Source organism: Salmo salar, chromosome ssa15, assembly GCF_905237065.1.
Source record: "Salmo salar chromosome ssa15, Ssal_v3.1, whole genome shotgun sequence".
Taxonomy (NCBI): Eukaryota; Metazoa; Chordata; class Actinopteri; order Salmoniformes; family Salmonidae; genus Salmo; species Salmo salar.
In genome coordinates this window covers 23501759-23520386 of record NC_059456.1, presented here as the reverse complement: position 1 = coordinate 23520386, position 18628 = coordinate 23501759, and the positions used below count along the sequence as shown (strand labels likewise).

Here is an 18628-nt window from a genome sequence, read left to right as displayed (position 1 = left end):
GTCCTTCCAAGAAATAAATGCATTGCGTGTATGTTCAATACATCATTGGCCTGAAGTCCAACATTTTCTTAGAAATCAACTAGATTGAATTGATTGGACTAATTATGTTGAATAAAACAGAGATATTGAAAAGGTTTTAACCCCCGCTGCCCTGTTCAGCAGTGCCAGTACAAATCAACTGTTTCATGGAAAGATATATTATTATTTTTTAAGCGAGAACATCCAAACCAGGACATTGGGGATAATATATAATAATATATATGCCATTTAGCAAACGCTTTTATCCAAAGCGACATACGTAAAACCGAAAGGTATGGACGTATGACTGTATTGGGGGTCCCAGGAATAAAACCCTCTACCCTAGCGTTACAAGCACCATGCTCTACCAACTGAGCTATGAAGAGATTGGGGTCGACCAATGTCTCCAGAAAAACGTGGCTTTAGACATTAGACCTGGGCTATTAGGTGTTGTGCGCGGCCTGGTGCGCGGCCTGGTGAGCGGCCTTTTACCTACTAGCCTGTTATTTACATAACATGTATCCATTACACCAGGTATTCACAAACTGGGGTACGCAATGCAGTCGGGGGTACGCCAAATAAAAATGTGATTCACATTTTAAAAAATATTTTTTTTTCTCACATTTTCAAAGAGTACATTTATATTTTTCAACGGGGCTATACATTTGGGCGGGGTTTATTTCTCGCCTGAGTAGCCTTGCTTCACTGCCAAAAATAAAATGAAACCATCTAGTGTTCAGCGAAATAACAACACAATGTCAAATACAGGTAGCCTAGTCAAATAAATAACATCCAATCACATTAACCGTTACTCTCTCACAGGAAACCTTCACTCTTGCGCAGACATTTAGAAACGAAACATGACAAATTGAAAAACAAGCCACGGGAGTTTTTTGAGCGAGAATAAAGACAACTTTCAAGTAGTACGACAAGCATCAGATACCATTAGTAAGAAGGGGCTAGAAGCGTCTTATATGGTGAGCTACCAAGTGGCTAGGACAGGTAAGCCCCATACTATTGTGGAGGACTTCATTCTTCCTGCTGCCGCGGATATGGCTGGGACAAAGCTGAGGGAAAAGGCCAAAAGAAACTATACAGACAATGCCTTGATCAAACAACACTGTTTCACAACGCATCAGTGACATGGCAGGAGATGTTGGAAACAATTACTGCTTCGCATACAAGCCAATGAATTATATGCGTTACAGCTGGATATTTTTAAAATACTGGACAGCTTTGTGACATCAAATGGACTTTGGTGGTCAAGATGTGTTGGTATCTGTTCTGATGGCGCAAAAGCCATGACAGGGAGACATAGTGGAGTGGTAACGCGCATACAAACAGTTGCTCCCGACGCCACTTGGGTACACTGCAGCATCCACCGAGAGGCTCTTGCTGCCAAGAGAATGCCAGAAAGCTTGAAAGACGTTTTGAACACTACAGTGAAAATTGTTAACTTTGTTAAAGCAAGGCCCCTGAACTCTCGTGTATTTTCTTAAAGTTCTTTACTGACCATAATTTTCACTTGTCTGACCGCTTGCATGATGACGAGTTTCTCACACGACTGGCCTATCTGGGTGATGTTCTCTCTCACCCGAATGATCTGAATCTAGGATTACAGGGACTCTCCGCAACTATATTCAATGTGCGGGACAAAATTGAGGCGATGATTAAGAAGTTGGAGCTCTTCTCTGTCTGCATTAACACGGACAACACACAGGTCTTTGCATCATTGTATGATTTTTTGTGTGCAAATGAACTCAAGCTTACGGACAATGTCAAATGTGATATAGCGAAGCACCTGAATGAGCAATTACGCAGGTACTTTCCCGAAACAGATGACACAAACAACTGGATTCGTTATCCCTTTCATGCCCTGCCTCCAGTCCACTTACCAATATCTGAACAAGAGAGCCTCATCGAAATTGCAACAAGCGGTTCTGTGAAAATTGAATTTAATCAGAAGCCACTGCCAGATTTATGGATTTGGCTGTACTAAAAGATTCTTGCCTTGGAAAATCACGCTGTTAAGACACTGATGCCCTTTTCAACCAGGTAGCTATGTGAGAGTGGATTCTCAGCTCTCACTAGCATGAAGACTAAATACAGGCACAGACTGTGTGTGGAAAATGATTTAAGACTGAAACTCTCTCCAATACAACCCAACATTGCAGAGTTATGTGCATCCTTTCAAGCACACCCTTCTCATTAACCTGTGGTGAATTATTCACCATTTTTTATGAACAAATAACATTTTATATGCAAGACGGCTAAATAAAGAGAAAATTGATTGATTATTATTATTATTATTATTATTATTATATTATAATTTGTGCCCTGGTCCTATAAGAGCTCTTTGTCACTTCCCCATGAGCCGGGTTGTGACAAAAACTCACACTCATTCTTATGTTTAATAAATGTATTGTATAGTGTGTGTGTGTGTGGCAGGCTTACAATGATGGCAAAAAACTACATTTGAGAGTGTGCTGACCCTGGTGCGCAGCTGGAGGTTGAATGTTTGAAGGGGTAAGGGACTATAAAAAGTTTGGGAACCACTGCATTACACGACAGGGAGAATCAACAATGAGACAGACTCATCGAGCTCTGGAGTTGTACTTTCTGGTCTCTCTTACAGGGGGGGGCCCTTGGGCAGGTGGTTGATCAGGTGGGGTTTCCTCCACTGACTTTGTACCCAGTCATTGACACAAAACAGATCACAAATCATCCACATGCTGACCTCCGCCCATAACTGTGATCAGGGGTCATCAGTTCAAAGGTCAATGGTCAGGGTTTATAGTTCAGGGGTCGATGTGGGGAAGGTGCTGACCTTGTTGTTCCTGCTGATTCGTCGTTCTGGCCTTGGACGTGGCTGTTTGGTCTGGATCAGTTCCTCTGGGGTGTTCCCTAGCGGTGGGAGGAGCCTCTTTTTACTGTTCCTGGTCTCCGGCAGCCACTGGGGCGGCAGCTCGAACGGCCCAAACTGGGTGGCGTCCTCGGGCTCCGTGGGGGTTGCTGGCGCCACCTGTGACGAGGAGGTGTAAGCACAGGCACGGACAGGTGAGACCTCGGGAAATATGAGAGGAGGTTGTTCTTTAGTTACTGGGACGCTCTCTCTGGTTGGTTCGGTCTCTTTCTGTAGAACCACCTTCCCTCCATGTCTCCCTCCTCCTCCTCCTCCTGCCTGGTGGTGGTTCTCTTTGGGAAGAGAACAGCCCCCCACCCCTGATCCTAATGAAGGGCTCTCATTCTCCACCTCCTCCTCTTCATCGGTTGGCCTAAAGATCTGCTGCTGTCCGATATTAAACATCTCCAGGAGCTGGCTCCCAGCCCGAGCAGACCCCTCCAGGGCCCCAGACCCTCCCAACCCTCCCTCGCCCCTCAGCCCCAGATCCCCAGTGCTGACCACGTTACGCCGACTGTAGCGTCTGTGTACCCGGACTAGAACATCAAACAGGCAGCGTCTAGCCGAGCCGTTCACCGTCAGAAACAGCAGAGGGTTGGTAAGGAGAGACACTTTGGGCAGCCAGATGGCCGTGAGATGGAGAGAAGGAGACAAGTCCTCCCCGTCACCGAGAAGAGTGCGGTATACCACAAACGCCCCGTAGGGGGCACTACAGGCTGAGAAGGCTAACACCACAGCCAGTAACGTAGCATGTAGCTCAGCCTCACGTTGAGAGACATAAGGGATGGAGATGGAGTTCTGAGGTGTTCTCAACGCCGCGATGATCACCTTCTTCTTCTGGCTGGCGCTGAGGGCTCGGCGAATCAGGACCATTAACAGGAAGACGACTACGAGTGGAAGGATCACCGTGGTTACGTTGTAGGTCACCACGTAGACCATGTGACCCAGGGAGCGGGCGCGGGCGTCGGAACATGACGAGGTCGCGTACACGTCCGTAACGTTGGTTACGGCGAACACAGGCACGCTGGCGATGGTGGCGTGGATCCAGATGTAGATGACAAGGTCACGTGACCTGGCGTCTGAGATCTTCCTCTCCAGAGGGTAGAGGACAGAGTAGTACCTAGAGAGGAGAGGATAGACAACATTACACACCGTAGAGCATTCATTCACACTGAGTTGAGCCTCTGCAGTGACACCTTTAACCGTAACATTAACCTGTAGATACAACAGAAGAAGAACATATGTACGCTAAGCATTCTGTTCTTTGAGTGTTAGATCAGTACAGTAGTAACTACCAAGGCTTTGTGTGTTCGATGTAGATCAGGACAGTAGTAACTACCAAGGCTTTGTGTGTTCGATGTAGCTCAGGACAGTAGTAACTACCAAGGCTTTGTGTGTTCGATGTAGCTCAGGACAGTAGTAACTACCAAGGCTTTGTGTGTTCGATGTAGCTCAGGACAGTAGTAACTACCAAGGCTTTGTGTGTTCGATGTAGATCAGGACAGTAGTAACTACCAAGGCTTTGTGTGTTCGATGTAGATCAGGACAGTAGTAACTACCAAGGCTTTGTGTGTTCGATGTAGCTCAGGACAGTAGTAACTACCAAGGCTTTGTGTGTTCGATGTAGACCAGGACAGTAGTAACTACCATGGATTTGTGTGTTCGATGTAGCTCAGGACAGTAGTAACTACCATGGATTTGTGTGTTCGATGTAGCTCAGGACAGTAGTAACTACCATGCATTTGTGTGTTCGATGTACATCAGGACAGTAGTAACTACCAAGGCTTTGTGTGTTCGATGTAGCTCAGGACAGTTGGAACTACGATTTGTAATCTGTCCCCAAGTATTCCCACAAATAAAATAAAAAAGAGACGTGTAATCGTGTCTCAATGTAATCAAGGTATGAAATTATTGTTATTTTCAAATACAATCTCTTTTTGGACTTAGTTGTGATCAATTTGTAGTGTACGAATTATTATCATTATTTTTTTGCCACCCCCCGACCATTCCTTCCAACAACAAAACAATTGTCCTGCAGCTTAATCTAGTTGCCTACCCCTGATCTAAACTAACCTTTCTGTACCTACCTAACTAACTAGGTGGGTCAAATATACATGTAAACTACCTTGCAGAGGAAAGAGAAGAGAATAAGATGGAAATAGACTGAAGAATGATAGTAGCAAATCTATCATTGTTACCCGCTCTCATTCACAGAACCCTTCACTGGTTGAACAGAAGACATACTCTAGTATGAATGAGTATAAGTGGGTGTTTTGCGTGGCTAAGTGGAGCAAGTGGAAGAGAGAGAGAGATCTTACTGAGGTGTGGAGAGTTTTGTGGACAAAATACACATATTTTGATAGTTTCTTACAAACATGCGTACGTGTAAGTAAGTAGGTGAATAGGTGTGTGTGTGTGTGTGTGTGTGTGTGTGTGTGTGTGTGTGTGTGTGTGTGTGTGTGTGTGTCACACAGAGATGATGGCTTAGAGGAGAGCGGGAAGCAGACATGGGAAACAAGTGTTTTTACTTTTCTTGGAAGAGGAGAATGGCGAATGAGTGAGTGAGTGAGTGAGTGAGTGGGTGAGTGAGTGAGTGAGTGAGTGAGTGAGTGAGTGAGTGAGTGAGTGAAGAGAAGGTGTAGCAGTGATGAAGAGAGTGTAGTGATGCAGCAAAAGAGGAGAGAATGTGTTCAGCTGTGAGTGTAGAATGGAGTGAGTGTAGAATGTAGTGTAGAATGGAGTGTAGAATGGAGTGTAGCTGTGAGTGTAGCTGTGAGTGTAGAATGTAGTGTAGCTGTGAGTGTAGAATGTAGTGTAGCTGTGTGCGTAGAATGGAGTGAGTGTAGAATGGAGTGTAGCTGTGAGTGTAGAATGGAGTGTAGCTGTGAGTGTCAGGGAGAGAGTCCCTCCCTGTGGATTGTCAGTTATTTTGGCTGCAGCTCAGAACAGGGAGCTCTGCAGGAGAGACAAACAGCACCAGGCAGAGTGGAGTACACATGCTGCATCAATTACAGCCCGACTCCAAACCACAGGGGGTGAGTAGAGATAGAGGGAGGTTTTATGGTACAAAAACAGATTATACTGTCTTCAGTTTTAAAACGCCCATACCGGTAGAAATCCACTTTTTCGAGCTGAAAGACGATGGCCAGAGCTTATCCATGATGTTGCACAACGATTTAAGTCAATAAGTAATCGTTTTAGTCAAAGTATGATATATTTTGAAGTGAAAAATCCGAACTGCCTACTTTGTTCAATTTTGTGTGAATGCTGTGTCTTTTCCTATGATATGACATACAAATTATTTTCAGCCTACGTTTCGTTTCAGTGCTTACAGAAAAAAAACGTGTTTTCCCGTGAAATTTCAGATGTGAAATCATGTGAAAATTGGAACACTTCACATAACATTTGATGTTATCACATGTTGTTTTACATGTTGTCACATTATCTTCACATAAGATTACATGAAACCGTGTTTTTGGAACACTTCACATGTGAAATTGATGTGTTTTTTTTTTCATAAAGGAGGGCTGGGTTTTATTTGAATGTTGCCACCCACCAGCATGTATTGTTTATTAAAACAGCTGCAAAGTTCTTCCTTTTGGTGACTGAGATGAGACAAACAGCCATGTGTCAACTTGGCCACCTGAGCCATGGAGCAAATGACAATAAAATAAATTACCAGAAAATGATCATAATCTGTTGGATAATCTGTTATCAATTTTCACTTATCTTTTAGCTAGTCTGTATAAAACATATATATTACAAAATAAATGTATTGAACCTTTATTTAACTAGGCAAGTCAGTTAAGAACAAATTCTTATTTACAATGACGGCCAAACCCAGACAACGCTGGGCCAATTGTGCGCTGCCCTGTGGGACTCCGAAATCACGGCCGGATGTGATGCAGCCTCGATTTGAACCAGGTACTGCAGTGACACGTCTTGCACTGAGATGCAGTGTCTTAGGCCACTGCGCCACTCAGGAGCCCCTATAGATGGCCCCGTCGCCCCAATATGAATGGTTTAGACCACTAAAGTTTTGCTTTACTACACGCTCCACTGCTTTAAATAGGTGTAACATTAGCTACAAACCACAAGTGTCTATCCAGATGATGAAAAGGCACCTGCGAAAAAAAATTCAAGGAACTTCTAATTTGAGGTGTGCACGATCATGAGCAAAATCATAGTAGCCTTTCATTTCAGTTCCCCTGTGAGAACCATGAGCACGGGCTGACTTGGCTTTGATGTACCGCAGCCGAAGCCTGCCAGCAGCCCACCAACAGTCTACCAGCAGCCTACCAGCAGTCTACCAGCAGTCTACCAGCAGCCTACCAGCAGCCTACCAGCAGTCTACCAGCAGCCTACCAGCAGCCTACTTACAAAAGGTTGCAGTGAGTCCATTACAATGTAGAAACACAATGTTTATGACAAATCCAGAACCAGCCTTAGATCATCTTATTATGGCAGATTCGTGGCCGCAATTTATGGAAATAACAAAGACAGGCCAGTGGTTTCCATCTGTGGTGAAGTTAAAGACAGGCCAGTGTTTTCCATCTGTGGCGAAGTTTTCCCTAAATTAATGCTTATGACAAATCCAGCTCCAGAACCAGCCATGGAGCCTGCTGGCTAATCTTTTGAATGAAGTGTAGTAACAAAAAACAGCAACAACCGATAACATTAGCTAGCTAGACAAAATTAGCAAGATAGCTAGCTACACTGACAGCTGTCAGTCCCCTATTTGTTAATGTTAATCAACCCAGACCCAGTTCATGAATATGTATAAGTAGCCGTCGTCATTCTTTGGAGGATGTGGAACCTAAACGACAGGAAATTATGTTGAAATAGTGGCGCGGGGGGGAGGGGTGGGGGGGGTTGTTTAAAGGTCTGTGTTTACAAGATCAAGCAGTTTCCCCGCTGTGTGGCTTTCCACATGTATAAATAAATAAAAGCATGAACACAGGACATATGCTTTATTACTGCACCGAAATGTCAGGCAAGAATCAACCGCTAGCAGCCCCCCTCCCCCCCCCAGACAGATCTGAACACATGGGACCAGTAAGCAATATGTTGCAGCTACCAGTAGTGCAGTTTGATTTTCCTGCAATCACCCACCTGTCGAGCGCGATAGCAGCGAAGCTGAGCACGGTGACGGAGCAGAAGAGTTTGTGGAGGAACTTCAGGGCCTTGCAGAGCAGCAGAGTGTGTAGCCACCAGCAGCAGCGAGGGCTGGCCCCTAGAGCCACGTCAAAGGGAACACACACTAGACCCGCACAAATCCCTGAGCACGCCAGGTTCTTAATGAAGCAACTGGTCACCGACTTGAAGACACTGGTACAGCAGGTACACCATAAAACAGTGCCATTGCCTGGGAGAGGGAGAGGGAGAGAGAGGGGAGAGACGGAGAGAGAGAGAGAGAGAGAGAGAGACAGGGGGGTGGAGAGGGGAAGAAAGGGGGAGGGAGAGGAAAAGAGAGAGAGTGAGAGAGGGAGATGGAGAGAGGAAGAGAGAGATGGAGAGGGAGGGAGAGGGGAAGAGAGAGAGAGAGAGAGAGAGAGAGAGAGAGAGAGGGAGAGACAGGAGAGGAGGGAGAGGGGAGGGGAGGAGAGAGAGTGTTTAGACTGGATAATGTGTGATGGTTTTACAGTATAAGGGAAGGTGAGAAAATGTAATACAGTGAAATATTATCATGTGTGAGTTTTGGAAGTGCTTTTTGAAAAACAGTCAGGAATAAACAACATTTAAAAAATGACCAATCTTACATCCCCTTCTGTCTTTCCCAGTTGCCTTAACAATCAGTTTGTCAAAACAATCAATTTAAATTGGAGGGCAGAGCAGGCCTGAGGGGCGCCAACAAGACAGATACATTTTAGCAACAGGTGTGATGTGCCACTGGTATTCCACACACGTCCCAGAGTTTGTGACTCATCACACACACAAACTGGAACTGAACTTCACATAACCCACCATCCCTCCTGGCTCCTTCCCTACTCCCACCATCCCTCCTGGCTCCTTCCCTACTCCCACCATCCCTCCTGGCTTCTTCCCTACTCCCACCATCCCTCCTGGCTCCTTCCCTACTCCCACCATCCCTCCTGGCTTCTTCCCTACTCCCACCATCCCTCCTTCCCTACTCCCACCATGCCTCCTGGCTTCTTCCCTCCTCCCACCATCCCTCCTGGCTTCTTCCCTCCTCCCACCATCCCTCCTGGCTTCTTCCCTACTCCCACCATCCCTCCTGGCTTCTTCCCTACTCCCACCATCCCTCCTGGCTTCTTCCCTACTCCCACCATCCCTCCTTCCCTACTCCCACCATCCCTCCTTCCCTCTTCCCTACTCCCACCATCCCTCCTGGCTCCTTCCCTACTCCCACCATCCCTCCTGGCTTCTTCCCTACTCCCACCATCCCTCCTGGCTTCTTCCCTACTCCCACCATCCCTCCTGGCTTCTTCCCTACTCCCACCATCCCTCCTGGCTCCTTCCCTACTCCCACCATCCCTCCTGGCTCCTTCCCTACTCCCACCATCCCTCCTGGCTCCTTCCCTACTCCCACCATCCCTCCTGGCTTCTTCCCTACTCCCACCTGGCTTCTTCCCTACTCCCACCATCCTCTCTCTCTCTCTCTCCCTCCTCTCTCTACTCCATCTCTGTCTAGTGCACTAATGAAAAATAATACATCCGCATGTCCATAGTTGAAGGAGTCCCCCTTGAGCTGCTATGATAGAAAACTGCACATAAAAACAGAGGAGAATAAAGGACTTTTGTAATTGGTATTTCAGCTCGTGCCATTTTCAAGACAAGTCTCAATTCAACAGACTGTATTTTCATATCCTCCATTATATTAATTATATGCATTATCATCATTATGGGGCCGAATCAGACATAGGAATTTACGCATTTCCTACGGACGCCTTTCCTACGCACTTCAGTATTTTGGTAAATCAGACTTCAGCTGCACAACTCGCTCTGCAGGTGTGCCTACCTTGCACGCTCTGAATCAATTTCATTCACCTGCTGAAAACCCTACCACTTGCTGGCCAACAGATTTCTTCGAGTTTTCATTCAAAAGGGTTGTCAGTACTTTTATCTTAAGCCATCCCTTTAAATACAGTGTATGTTTTAGTTACAATTTTGTCGACAGACTCGCTAGAATAATATTAAAGATCAATAAAAGAAAGCTATCTAAATATATCCATATTTGTCTCTGCTTCAGCACCAATTGGTAGATTTAAGAATATTCTGATCTTGTGAATTATTTAGGGTTAGGAAAGTATTTATGAATAATACATTTTTTTTTTTTAAATGGTTTGGAGAGCCTTTACACGCTAAAGAAAGAAAGCAGTGGTTTGATTCATTCTGAAATGTGCCACATTCAGTTCTTTAACCCATGGTAATGTTGGAAGATTGGTTTACATAGAAGAGTGTACACTAGTTGGCTATACCCTCGTCTATTGCCTGCACTAACCATGGCACTGTGTGATGACACGGCCAAGTTTTGAACCATGCGTCGGGTTCAAACTGTTACGGCTTGGTCTGCGCTCCGCTCCATAACTGATTTAATTAGCCGACATGTCTTTTCTTTATATATGATCAACTGTTACTAATGATCCTCAGCAACAACCACACGGCCGTGACGGCGTTTACAGAGGAAGTAATAATTCAACTGGATGATAATGTAGGCTATACCAACTGAAGGGAACCAACAGTAAATTGGCAGTTGAATATGTGTTGTTGTTAGGCCTGCTGATGGTCTAAACTGTTTGGTGATATTATTTAATATGATAGAAATAGGAAACAGAGAAAGTCGGAGTAGTCTATAATTAAGACATTCGAGAGTGCCCATCCCTGAAAGTTAAAAGGGCATACAATTTAAATTATACATAATGGCACAGCATTTCATAAACTTTACTGTAGGAAAATGGATGTGTTGATATGGTTCAGTTTGCTGCCATATGACTGGCTTCACGTCTCCAACGATTATAAGGTCAAATACAGTGGGGGAAAAAAGTATTTGATCCCCTGCTGATTTTGTACATTTGCCCACTGACAAAGAAATTATCAGTCTATAATTTTAATAGTAGGTTTATTTGAACAGTGAGAGACAGAATAACAACAAAAAATCCAGAAAAACACATGTCAGAAATGTTATAAATTGATTTGCATTTTAATGAGGGGAATAAGTATTTGACCCCTCTGCAAAACATGACTTAGTATTTGGTAGCAAAACCCTTGTTGGCAATCAGAGGTCAGACGTTTTTGTAGTTGGCCACCAGGTTTGCACACATCTCAGGAGGGATTTTGTCCCACTCCTCTTTGCAGATCTTCTCCAAGTCATTAAGGTTTCGAGGCTGATGTTTGGCAACTCGAACCTTCAGCTCCCTCCACAGATTTTCTATGGGATTAAGGTCTGGAGACTGGCTAGGCCACTCCAGGACCTTAATGTGCTTCTTCTTGAGCCACTCCTTTGTTGCCTTGGCCGTGTGTTTTGGGTCATTGTCATGCTGGAATACCCATCCACGACCCATTTTCAATGCCCTGGCTGAGGGAAAGAGGTTCTCACCCAAGATTTGACGGTACATGGCCCCGTCCATCGCCCCTTTGATGCGGTGAAGTTGTCCTGTCCCCTTAGCAGAAAAACACCCCCAAAGCATAATGTTTCCACCTCCATGTTTGACGGTGGAGATGGTGTCCTTGGGGTCATAGGCTGCATTCCTCCTCCTCCAAACACGGCGAGTTGAGTTGATGTCAAAGAGCTCCATTTTGGTCTCATCTGACCACAACACTTGCACCAGTTGTCCTCTGAGTCATTCAGATGTTCATTGCCAAACTTCAGACGGGCATGTATATGTATTCTTGAGCAGGGGGACCTTGCGGCGCTGCAGGATTTCAGTCCTTCACGGCGTAGTGTGTTACCAATTGTTTTCTTGGTGACTATGGTCCTAGCTGCCTTGAGATCAATAACAAGATCCTCCCGTGTAGTTCTGGGCTGATTCCTCACCGTTCTCATGATCATTGCAACTCCACAAGGTGAGATCTTGCATGGAGCCCCAGGCCGAGGGATATTGACAGTTCTTTTGTGTTTCTTCCATTTGCGAATAATCGCACCAAATGTTGTCACCTTCTCACCAAGCTGCTTGGCGATGATCTTGTAGCCCATTCCAGCCTTGTGTAGGTCTACAATCTTGTCCCTGACATCCTTGGAGAGCTCTTTGGTCTTGGCCATGATTGGGAGTTTGGAATCTGATTGATTGATTGCTCCCTTTAAGAGTGTGCTCCTAATCTCAGCTCGTTACCTGTATAAAAGACACCTGGGAGCCAGAAATCTTTCTGATTGAGAGGGGGTCAAATACTTATTTCCCTCATTAAAATGCAAATCAATTTATAACATTTTTGACATGCGTTTTTCTGGTTATTTTTGTTGTTATTCTGTCTCTCACTGTTCAAATAAACCTACCATTAAAATTCTAGACTGATCCTTTCTTTGTCAGTGGGCAAACGTACAAAATCAGCAGGGGATCAAATACTTTTTCCCCCCACTGTAGATCAAAACAAGTGTCATTTATATTCACAATCCCCTTATCCAAAGGGATGACTCATATACCTAGTTCTTATCAATAGCTGTTATCAAGTTGTAAAGTACAGTGCATGGAGAATGGTATTGTTTCTATCGGAAAAAAGAAAGGAGATTATTTTCCCACTTGGAACTTTTAGGTTCGCTAGACCTTATTCGTGGTTTCCTCATGGGTAAAGGTGGTGGAATTATTAGGGAATTACTGTGAAACTTAAATTAATCGCAGTCTTAAATAGCCACCTGTCGCTTTTTAACAGCTGGGCAACGGTACACATTTCAGCAAATAAACGGCTGTTTCAAATAAATACAAATATTTAACCTTTATTTAACTAGGCAAGTCAGTTAAGAACAAATTCTTATTTACAATGACGGCCTACCCCGACCAAACCCTCCCCTAACCCGGACGACGCTGGGCCAATTGTGTGCCACCCTATGGGACTCCTAATCACAGCCGGTTGAGATACAGCCCAGGATCGAACTAGGGTCTATAGTGACACCACTAGCACGGCAATGCAGTGCTTTAGACCATTGCACCACTCGAGAGCCCCAAATAAACACCGGGTCTAAATGAATTGTTTACGAGGTTACCATGAATTGCCATGAATAGTTTATAAGCTATAATGTTTGATTTGTTACAATAAATAATTAAGTAATGAGTCTAAATAATTATGGCAATCATCCGTTTTTATCGCCAGTAAGAAACTACTAGCCATTTGTCGCTAACTGCTGAGAACTGCTAGCTAACTGGCAAGCAAATAACAGTCAAAAACTTTGGGAGTATAGAACCCTAGAAATCAGCCGATCTAGTGGTGAAAATAAGAACTGCCGAAAATGCAAAGTCAAAATAAACCTTTTATTTTTATAGAGGTATACTAAGACAAAAGAAATGTGACACAGTGTGTAAATGATAACACATTGGTGCAGGAAATGAAGAAATTGATTAAATGCTGGAATTAAACAATTAACTACGCAAATGAGCAAAAGCTGCGTGCTTTGAGGAAATATATGCCTGGCTCAAATAGAAGCCTGTCTCTAATAGAAGCCTGTCTCTAATAGAAGCCTGTCTCTAATAGAAGCCTGTCTCTAATAGAAGCCTGTCTCTAATAGAAGCCTGTCTCTAATAGACTCCCGGGTTATTAATTTAAGTTTCACGGTATGTCAAGGTAAGAAAACAGCTTATCTGTAGACACCTTCATTTATTTGTCCTCCACCCAAAACTAAGGTGAATAGCACGCTAATCTCATGCTGAAGTTTCAAGGTCAGAATACGCATGAAAAGAAAAGTGCTTAAAAAGGGATTTACGTTCCATTTACGTGCGCTTAACTTGGGTCAGAATCGGCTCAAATATGCACTGCTGGTCTGTTGCATTGAGACTTGTTTTGAAAAAGGCTGTCCATACATAACGTTTTGCTATACTGGATGTCTTTAAATGTCTCTGAAAGTAGGAGGATGGACCCACTGAGCTGGTTAAAATGAGATGCACCTTTCTTTTCTATGTATCATCCTCATTATGTTTCAACGGGCTGGCAGCTGCGGGAGACCTCTCGGTCTCGGAACAGTGGTCTGTATGGTCTGAGTGCTACTGAACTAGGCAGACATCTTTCTTTCCCCCCCATTCACTATCTGACTCTTCAGTAACTCTAGTTCTCCTTCACCATCCCACAGAAGCCCTTCAGGCCCTCACAGCAGGTAGACACAATCTTCTCTTCGCCAAGCTGACAGAAGTATTTTAGGACCTAACAGGCACAGCTCCACAACTCCAATCTTCTCAGCTCTTCCTGGAAGCTCCTACTTCAAACTGACAGAGACTTTGAAGCCCTCACTAACTGAGACTGAGCTCTCAAAAAGGCATTCAATTATTTACTTTTCTTCCAGGAAACTCAAATTGTTTCTCTGCTTTAAAAGCCACTGTTCTAGTAAACTTTTGCTCAGTTTGATTGGCGTGCTGCTGAAGGAGACCATGGTTGCGTCCCTGGTCAAAAGTAGTGCACTATCTAGGGAATAGGGCTCTAGTCTATAGTAATGCACTATATAAGGAATTGGGCTCTGGTCTATAGTAGTGCACTATATAGAGAATAGGGCTCTGGTCTATTGTAGTGCACTATACAGGGAATAGGGCTCTGATCTAAAGTAGTGTCCTATATAGGGAATAGGGTGCCATTTGGGACACTCAGATCATTCCCCTATTGACTCTTCAGTAAGCCAGCAATCTTCTCTTTCAGCCCCTCTCTCCCTCTCTCCAGACTGACAGAGCCCCCTCTGGCTCCAGACTGACAAAGCCCCCTCTGACAGTCAGTCAGCCAGTCATTCAGTCAGGCTGCCAGTCGGTCTCTCAGACATACCTTTAAAACACAGGTCATTAATGAGGCCATCGATAACTTTAAAACACAGGTCATTAATGAGGTCATCAATAACTTTAAAACAGAGGTATTTTTTTATTTATTTAACTAGGCAAGTTAGTTAAGAACAAATTCTTATTTACAATGACGGCCTAGGAACAGTGGGTTTACTGCCTTGTTCAGGGTCAGAACTACAGATTTTTACCTTGTCAGCTCTGGGATTTGATCTAACAACCTTTAGGTTACTGGCACAATGCTCTAACCACTAGGCTACCTGCCGCCCAGTCATTGTTGACTCCATCGATACCTTTAAAACACAGGTCATTGATGAGGTCATCGATACCTTTAAAAACACAGGTCATTGGACTATTTATCTTCTCTCACACACTCTCTCTCTCATTCTCTCATTCTCTTCCTCCATTCTTTCTCTCTCCCTCCTCATCCCTCTCTCTCTCTCTCTCTATTGTTTGTAAAGATCACTGGCACCAGGCCTCATCAGTGTTTCAAATGCTCGCTGGGCAATAATGGTGCACCGTGGTTACTGGTTACCAAACTCAATGGCTTTTATACAGAGGAAGAGCAAACATTGATCATCGATAACACTATAACACTAATGCCCAGGCCAAAAGCAGATCAAATCAAATTGTATTGGTCACATACACGCGTTTAGCAGATGTTATTGCGGGTGTAGCGAAATGCTTGTGTTTCTAGCTCCAACAGTGCAGTAATATCTAACATGTAGTATCTAACAGTTTCACAACATATACCCAAAATACATGTAAATCTAAGTAAGGAACGGACTAAGAATATATATATCAGAGCGGCATTGGACTAAAATACAGTGTCATAGTATAGAATACAGTATATACATATGAGATGGGTGATGCAATATTTACACACAACTAAAGTGACTAAGATACCGTAGAATAGTATAGAGTACAGTTTACACATATGAGATGAGTAATGCAAGATATGGAGACATTATTAAAGTGGCTAGTGTTTCATTTCCTTAAAGTGGACAGTGATTCCTAATCTATGTCTATAGGCAGCAGCTTCTGATGTGCTGGAGATGGCTATTTAACAGTCAGTGGTGTAGTATAGAATACAATACAGTATATTGATATGAAATGGGTGATGCAATATGTAAACACAATTTAAAAGTGACTAACATACTGTAGAATAGTGTGGAGTGCAGTTTATACATATGAGATGAGTAATGGTAGATACGGAAACATTATTAAAGTAGCTAGTGATCCATTTCTAAAAGTGGCCAGTGATTTCTAATCTATGTCTATAGGCAGCCGCCTCTGATGTGCTAGTGATGGCTGTTTAGCAGTCTGATGGCCTTGAGATAGAAGCTGTTTTTCAGTCTCTCAGTCCCAGCTTTGATGCACCTGTACTGACCTCGCCGTATGGATGTTAGCGGGATGAACAGGCAGTGGCTCGGGTGGTTGATGTCCTTGATGATCTTTTTGGCCTTCCTGTGACATCGGGTGGTGTAGGTGTCCAGTAGGGTGGGAAGTTTGCCCCCGGTAATGCGTTGGGCAGACCGCACCACCCTCTGGAGAGCTTTGCGGTTGTGGGCGGTGTAGTTGCCGTACCAGGCAGTGATGCAGCCCGACAGGATGCTCTCAATTGTGCATCTGTAAAAGTTTGCGAGGGTTTTAGGTGTTTAAGCCCAAATTTCTTCAGCCTCCTGAGATTGAAGAGGCGCTGTTGCACCTTCTTCACCACACTGTCTGTGTGGGTGGACCATTTCAGTTTGTCAGTGATGTGTACGCCGAGGAACTTGAAGCTTTCCACTTTCTCCACTGCGGTCCCATCGATGTGGATAGAGGGGTGTGCCCTCTGCTGTTTCCTGAAGTCCATGATCATCTCCTAAGTTTTGTTGATGTTGAGTGAGAGGTTATTTTCCTGGCACCACTCTCCCAGGGCCCTCACCTCCTCCCTGTAGGCTGTCTCATCTTTGTTGGTAATCAAGCCTACAACTGTTGTGTCGTCTGCAAACTTGATGATTGAGTTGGAGACGTGCTTGGCCATGCAGTCATGGGTGAACAAGGAGTACAGGAGAGGGCTGAGAATGCATCCTTGTGGGGCTCCAGTGTTGAGGATCAGCGTTGTGGAGGTGTTGTTTCCTACCTTCACCACCTGGGGATGGCCCATCAGGAAGTCCAGGACCCAGTTGCACATGGCGGGGTTCAGACACAGGGCCTCGAGCTTGATGATGAGCTTGGAGGGTACTATGGTGTTGAATGCTGAGCTATAGCATTCTTACATGGGTATGCCTCTTGTTCAGATGGGACAGGGCAGTGTGCAGTGTGGTGGCGATTGCATCGTCTATGGATCTATTGGGGCGGTAAGCAAATTGAAGTGGGTCTAGGGTGGGGAAGGCCCTTGTAGATGAACATCTCATTCCAAAATCATGGGCATTAATATGAAGTTGGTCCCCCCTTTGCTGCTATAACAGCCTCCACTCTTCTGGGAAGGCTTTCCACTAGATGTTGGAACATTGCTGCAGAGACTTGCATCCATTCAGCCACAAGAGCATTAGTGAGGTCGAACACTGATGATTGGCGATTAGGCCTGGCTCGCAGTCGGCGTTCCAATTCATCCCAAAGGTGTTCGATGGTGTTGAGGTCAGGGCTCTGGCGCAGGCCAGTCAAATTCTTCCACACCAATCTCGACAAACCATTTCTGTATGGACCTCACTTTGTGCACAGGGACATTGTCATGCTGAAACATGAAAGGGCCTTTCCCAAACGGTCATTGTATGCTGTAGTGTTAAGATTTCCCTTCACTGGAACAAAGAGGCCTAGCCCGAACCATGAAAAACCCAGACCATTATTCCTCCACCACCAAACTTTACAGTTGGCACTACTATGCATTGGGGCAGGTAGCGTTCTCCTCGCATCTGCCAAACCCAGATTCGCCCGTCGGACTGCCAGATAGTGAAGCGTGATTCATCACTCCAGAGAACGCGTGTCCACTGCTCCAGAGTCCAATGGCGGCAAGCTTTACACCACACTACGCGCTTCAGCAATCGGTGGTCCCGTTCTGTGAGTGTGTGTGGCTAACCACTTCGCGGCTGATCCGTTGTTGCTCATAGACGTTTCCACTTCACAAACAGCACTTACAGTTGACCAGGCAGCTGTAGCAGGGCAGAAATTTGACTAACTGACTTGTTGGAAAGGTGGTATCCTATAACAGTGCCAGGTTGAAAGTTACTGAGCTTTTCAGTAAGGCAATTCTACTGTCAATGTTTGTCTATGGAGATTGCATGGCTGTGTGCTCGATTTTATACACCTGTCAGCAACAGGTGTGGCTGAAATAGCCAAATCCGCTAATTTGAAGGTATGTCCACATTCTCTTGCATATATAGTGTATTTGGCATAGCAGCTATAACTACAGTCAGAGGGACTGAGGTTGACACGTTACTGTAAACAGATTAAGAACAGGCACGCAGAGAGAGGAGAGAAGAGAGAAAGAGAGAGAGAGAGAGAGAGAGAGAGAGAGAGAGAGAGAGAGAGAGGATACTTTACTCACCCAACAGGGATCCTATGAGGATGAGCACTTGGATGGTAGTGGTGAAGTCCCGGTAGGCTTGATCTGTGATGTAGCGCTGCTGGCCGTTGTTGGACAGACCGTTATCCCACGGTGTCGGACCGGACCCATTATGGGAATCCAGCAGGAGGTTGGCCGGGGTGAAATTCGCGGTCCCATCTCCTGCGGTCGGAACCCAACTCCCAACATCCATTTTAGTTCACCCCAAGAGTGTATTTAACTTTAAATTACATCTTTAAG

At 44.8% G+C, this 18628-nt stretch overlaps 1 protein-coding gene across 1 annotated transcript in view; it reads right to left on the bottom strand.

The window, feature by feature from the left end:
* Window positions 1-1787: 1787 nt before the first annotated feature.
* LOC106571060 (G-protein coupled receptor 176) overlaps window positions 1788-18628 on the bottom strand; it is a 17820-nt gene continuing 979 nt past the window's right edge. The window contains exons 1-3 of the mRNA XM_014143720.2: window positions 18371-18628; window positions 8033-8285; window positions 1788-4040 (exon numbers count right to left, since the gene is read on the bottom strand). The exon at window positions 18371-18628 is cut by the window's right edge and continues 979 nt beyond it. Coding sequence (XP_013999195.1) covers window positions 2810-4040; window positions 8033-8285; window positions 18371-18581 — 1695 coding nt within the window. The 5' untranslated portion in view covers window positions 18582-18628 and the 3' untranslated portion in view covers window positions 1788-2809. The remainder of the gene's footprint in view (window positions 4041-8032; window positions 8286-18370) is intronic.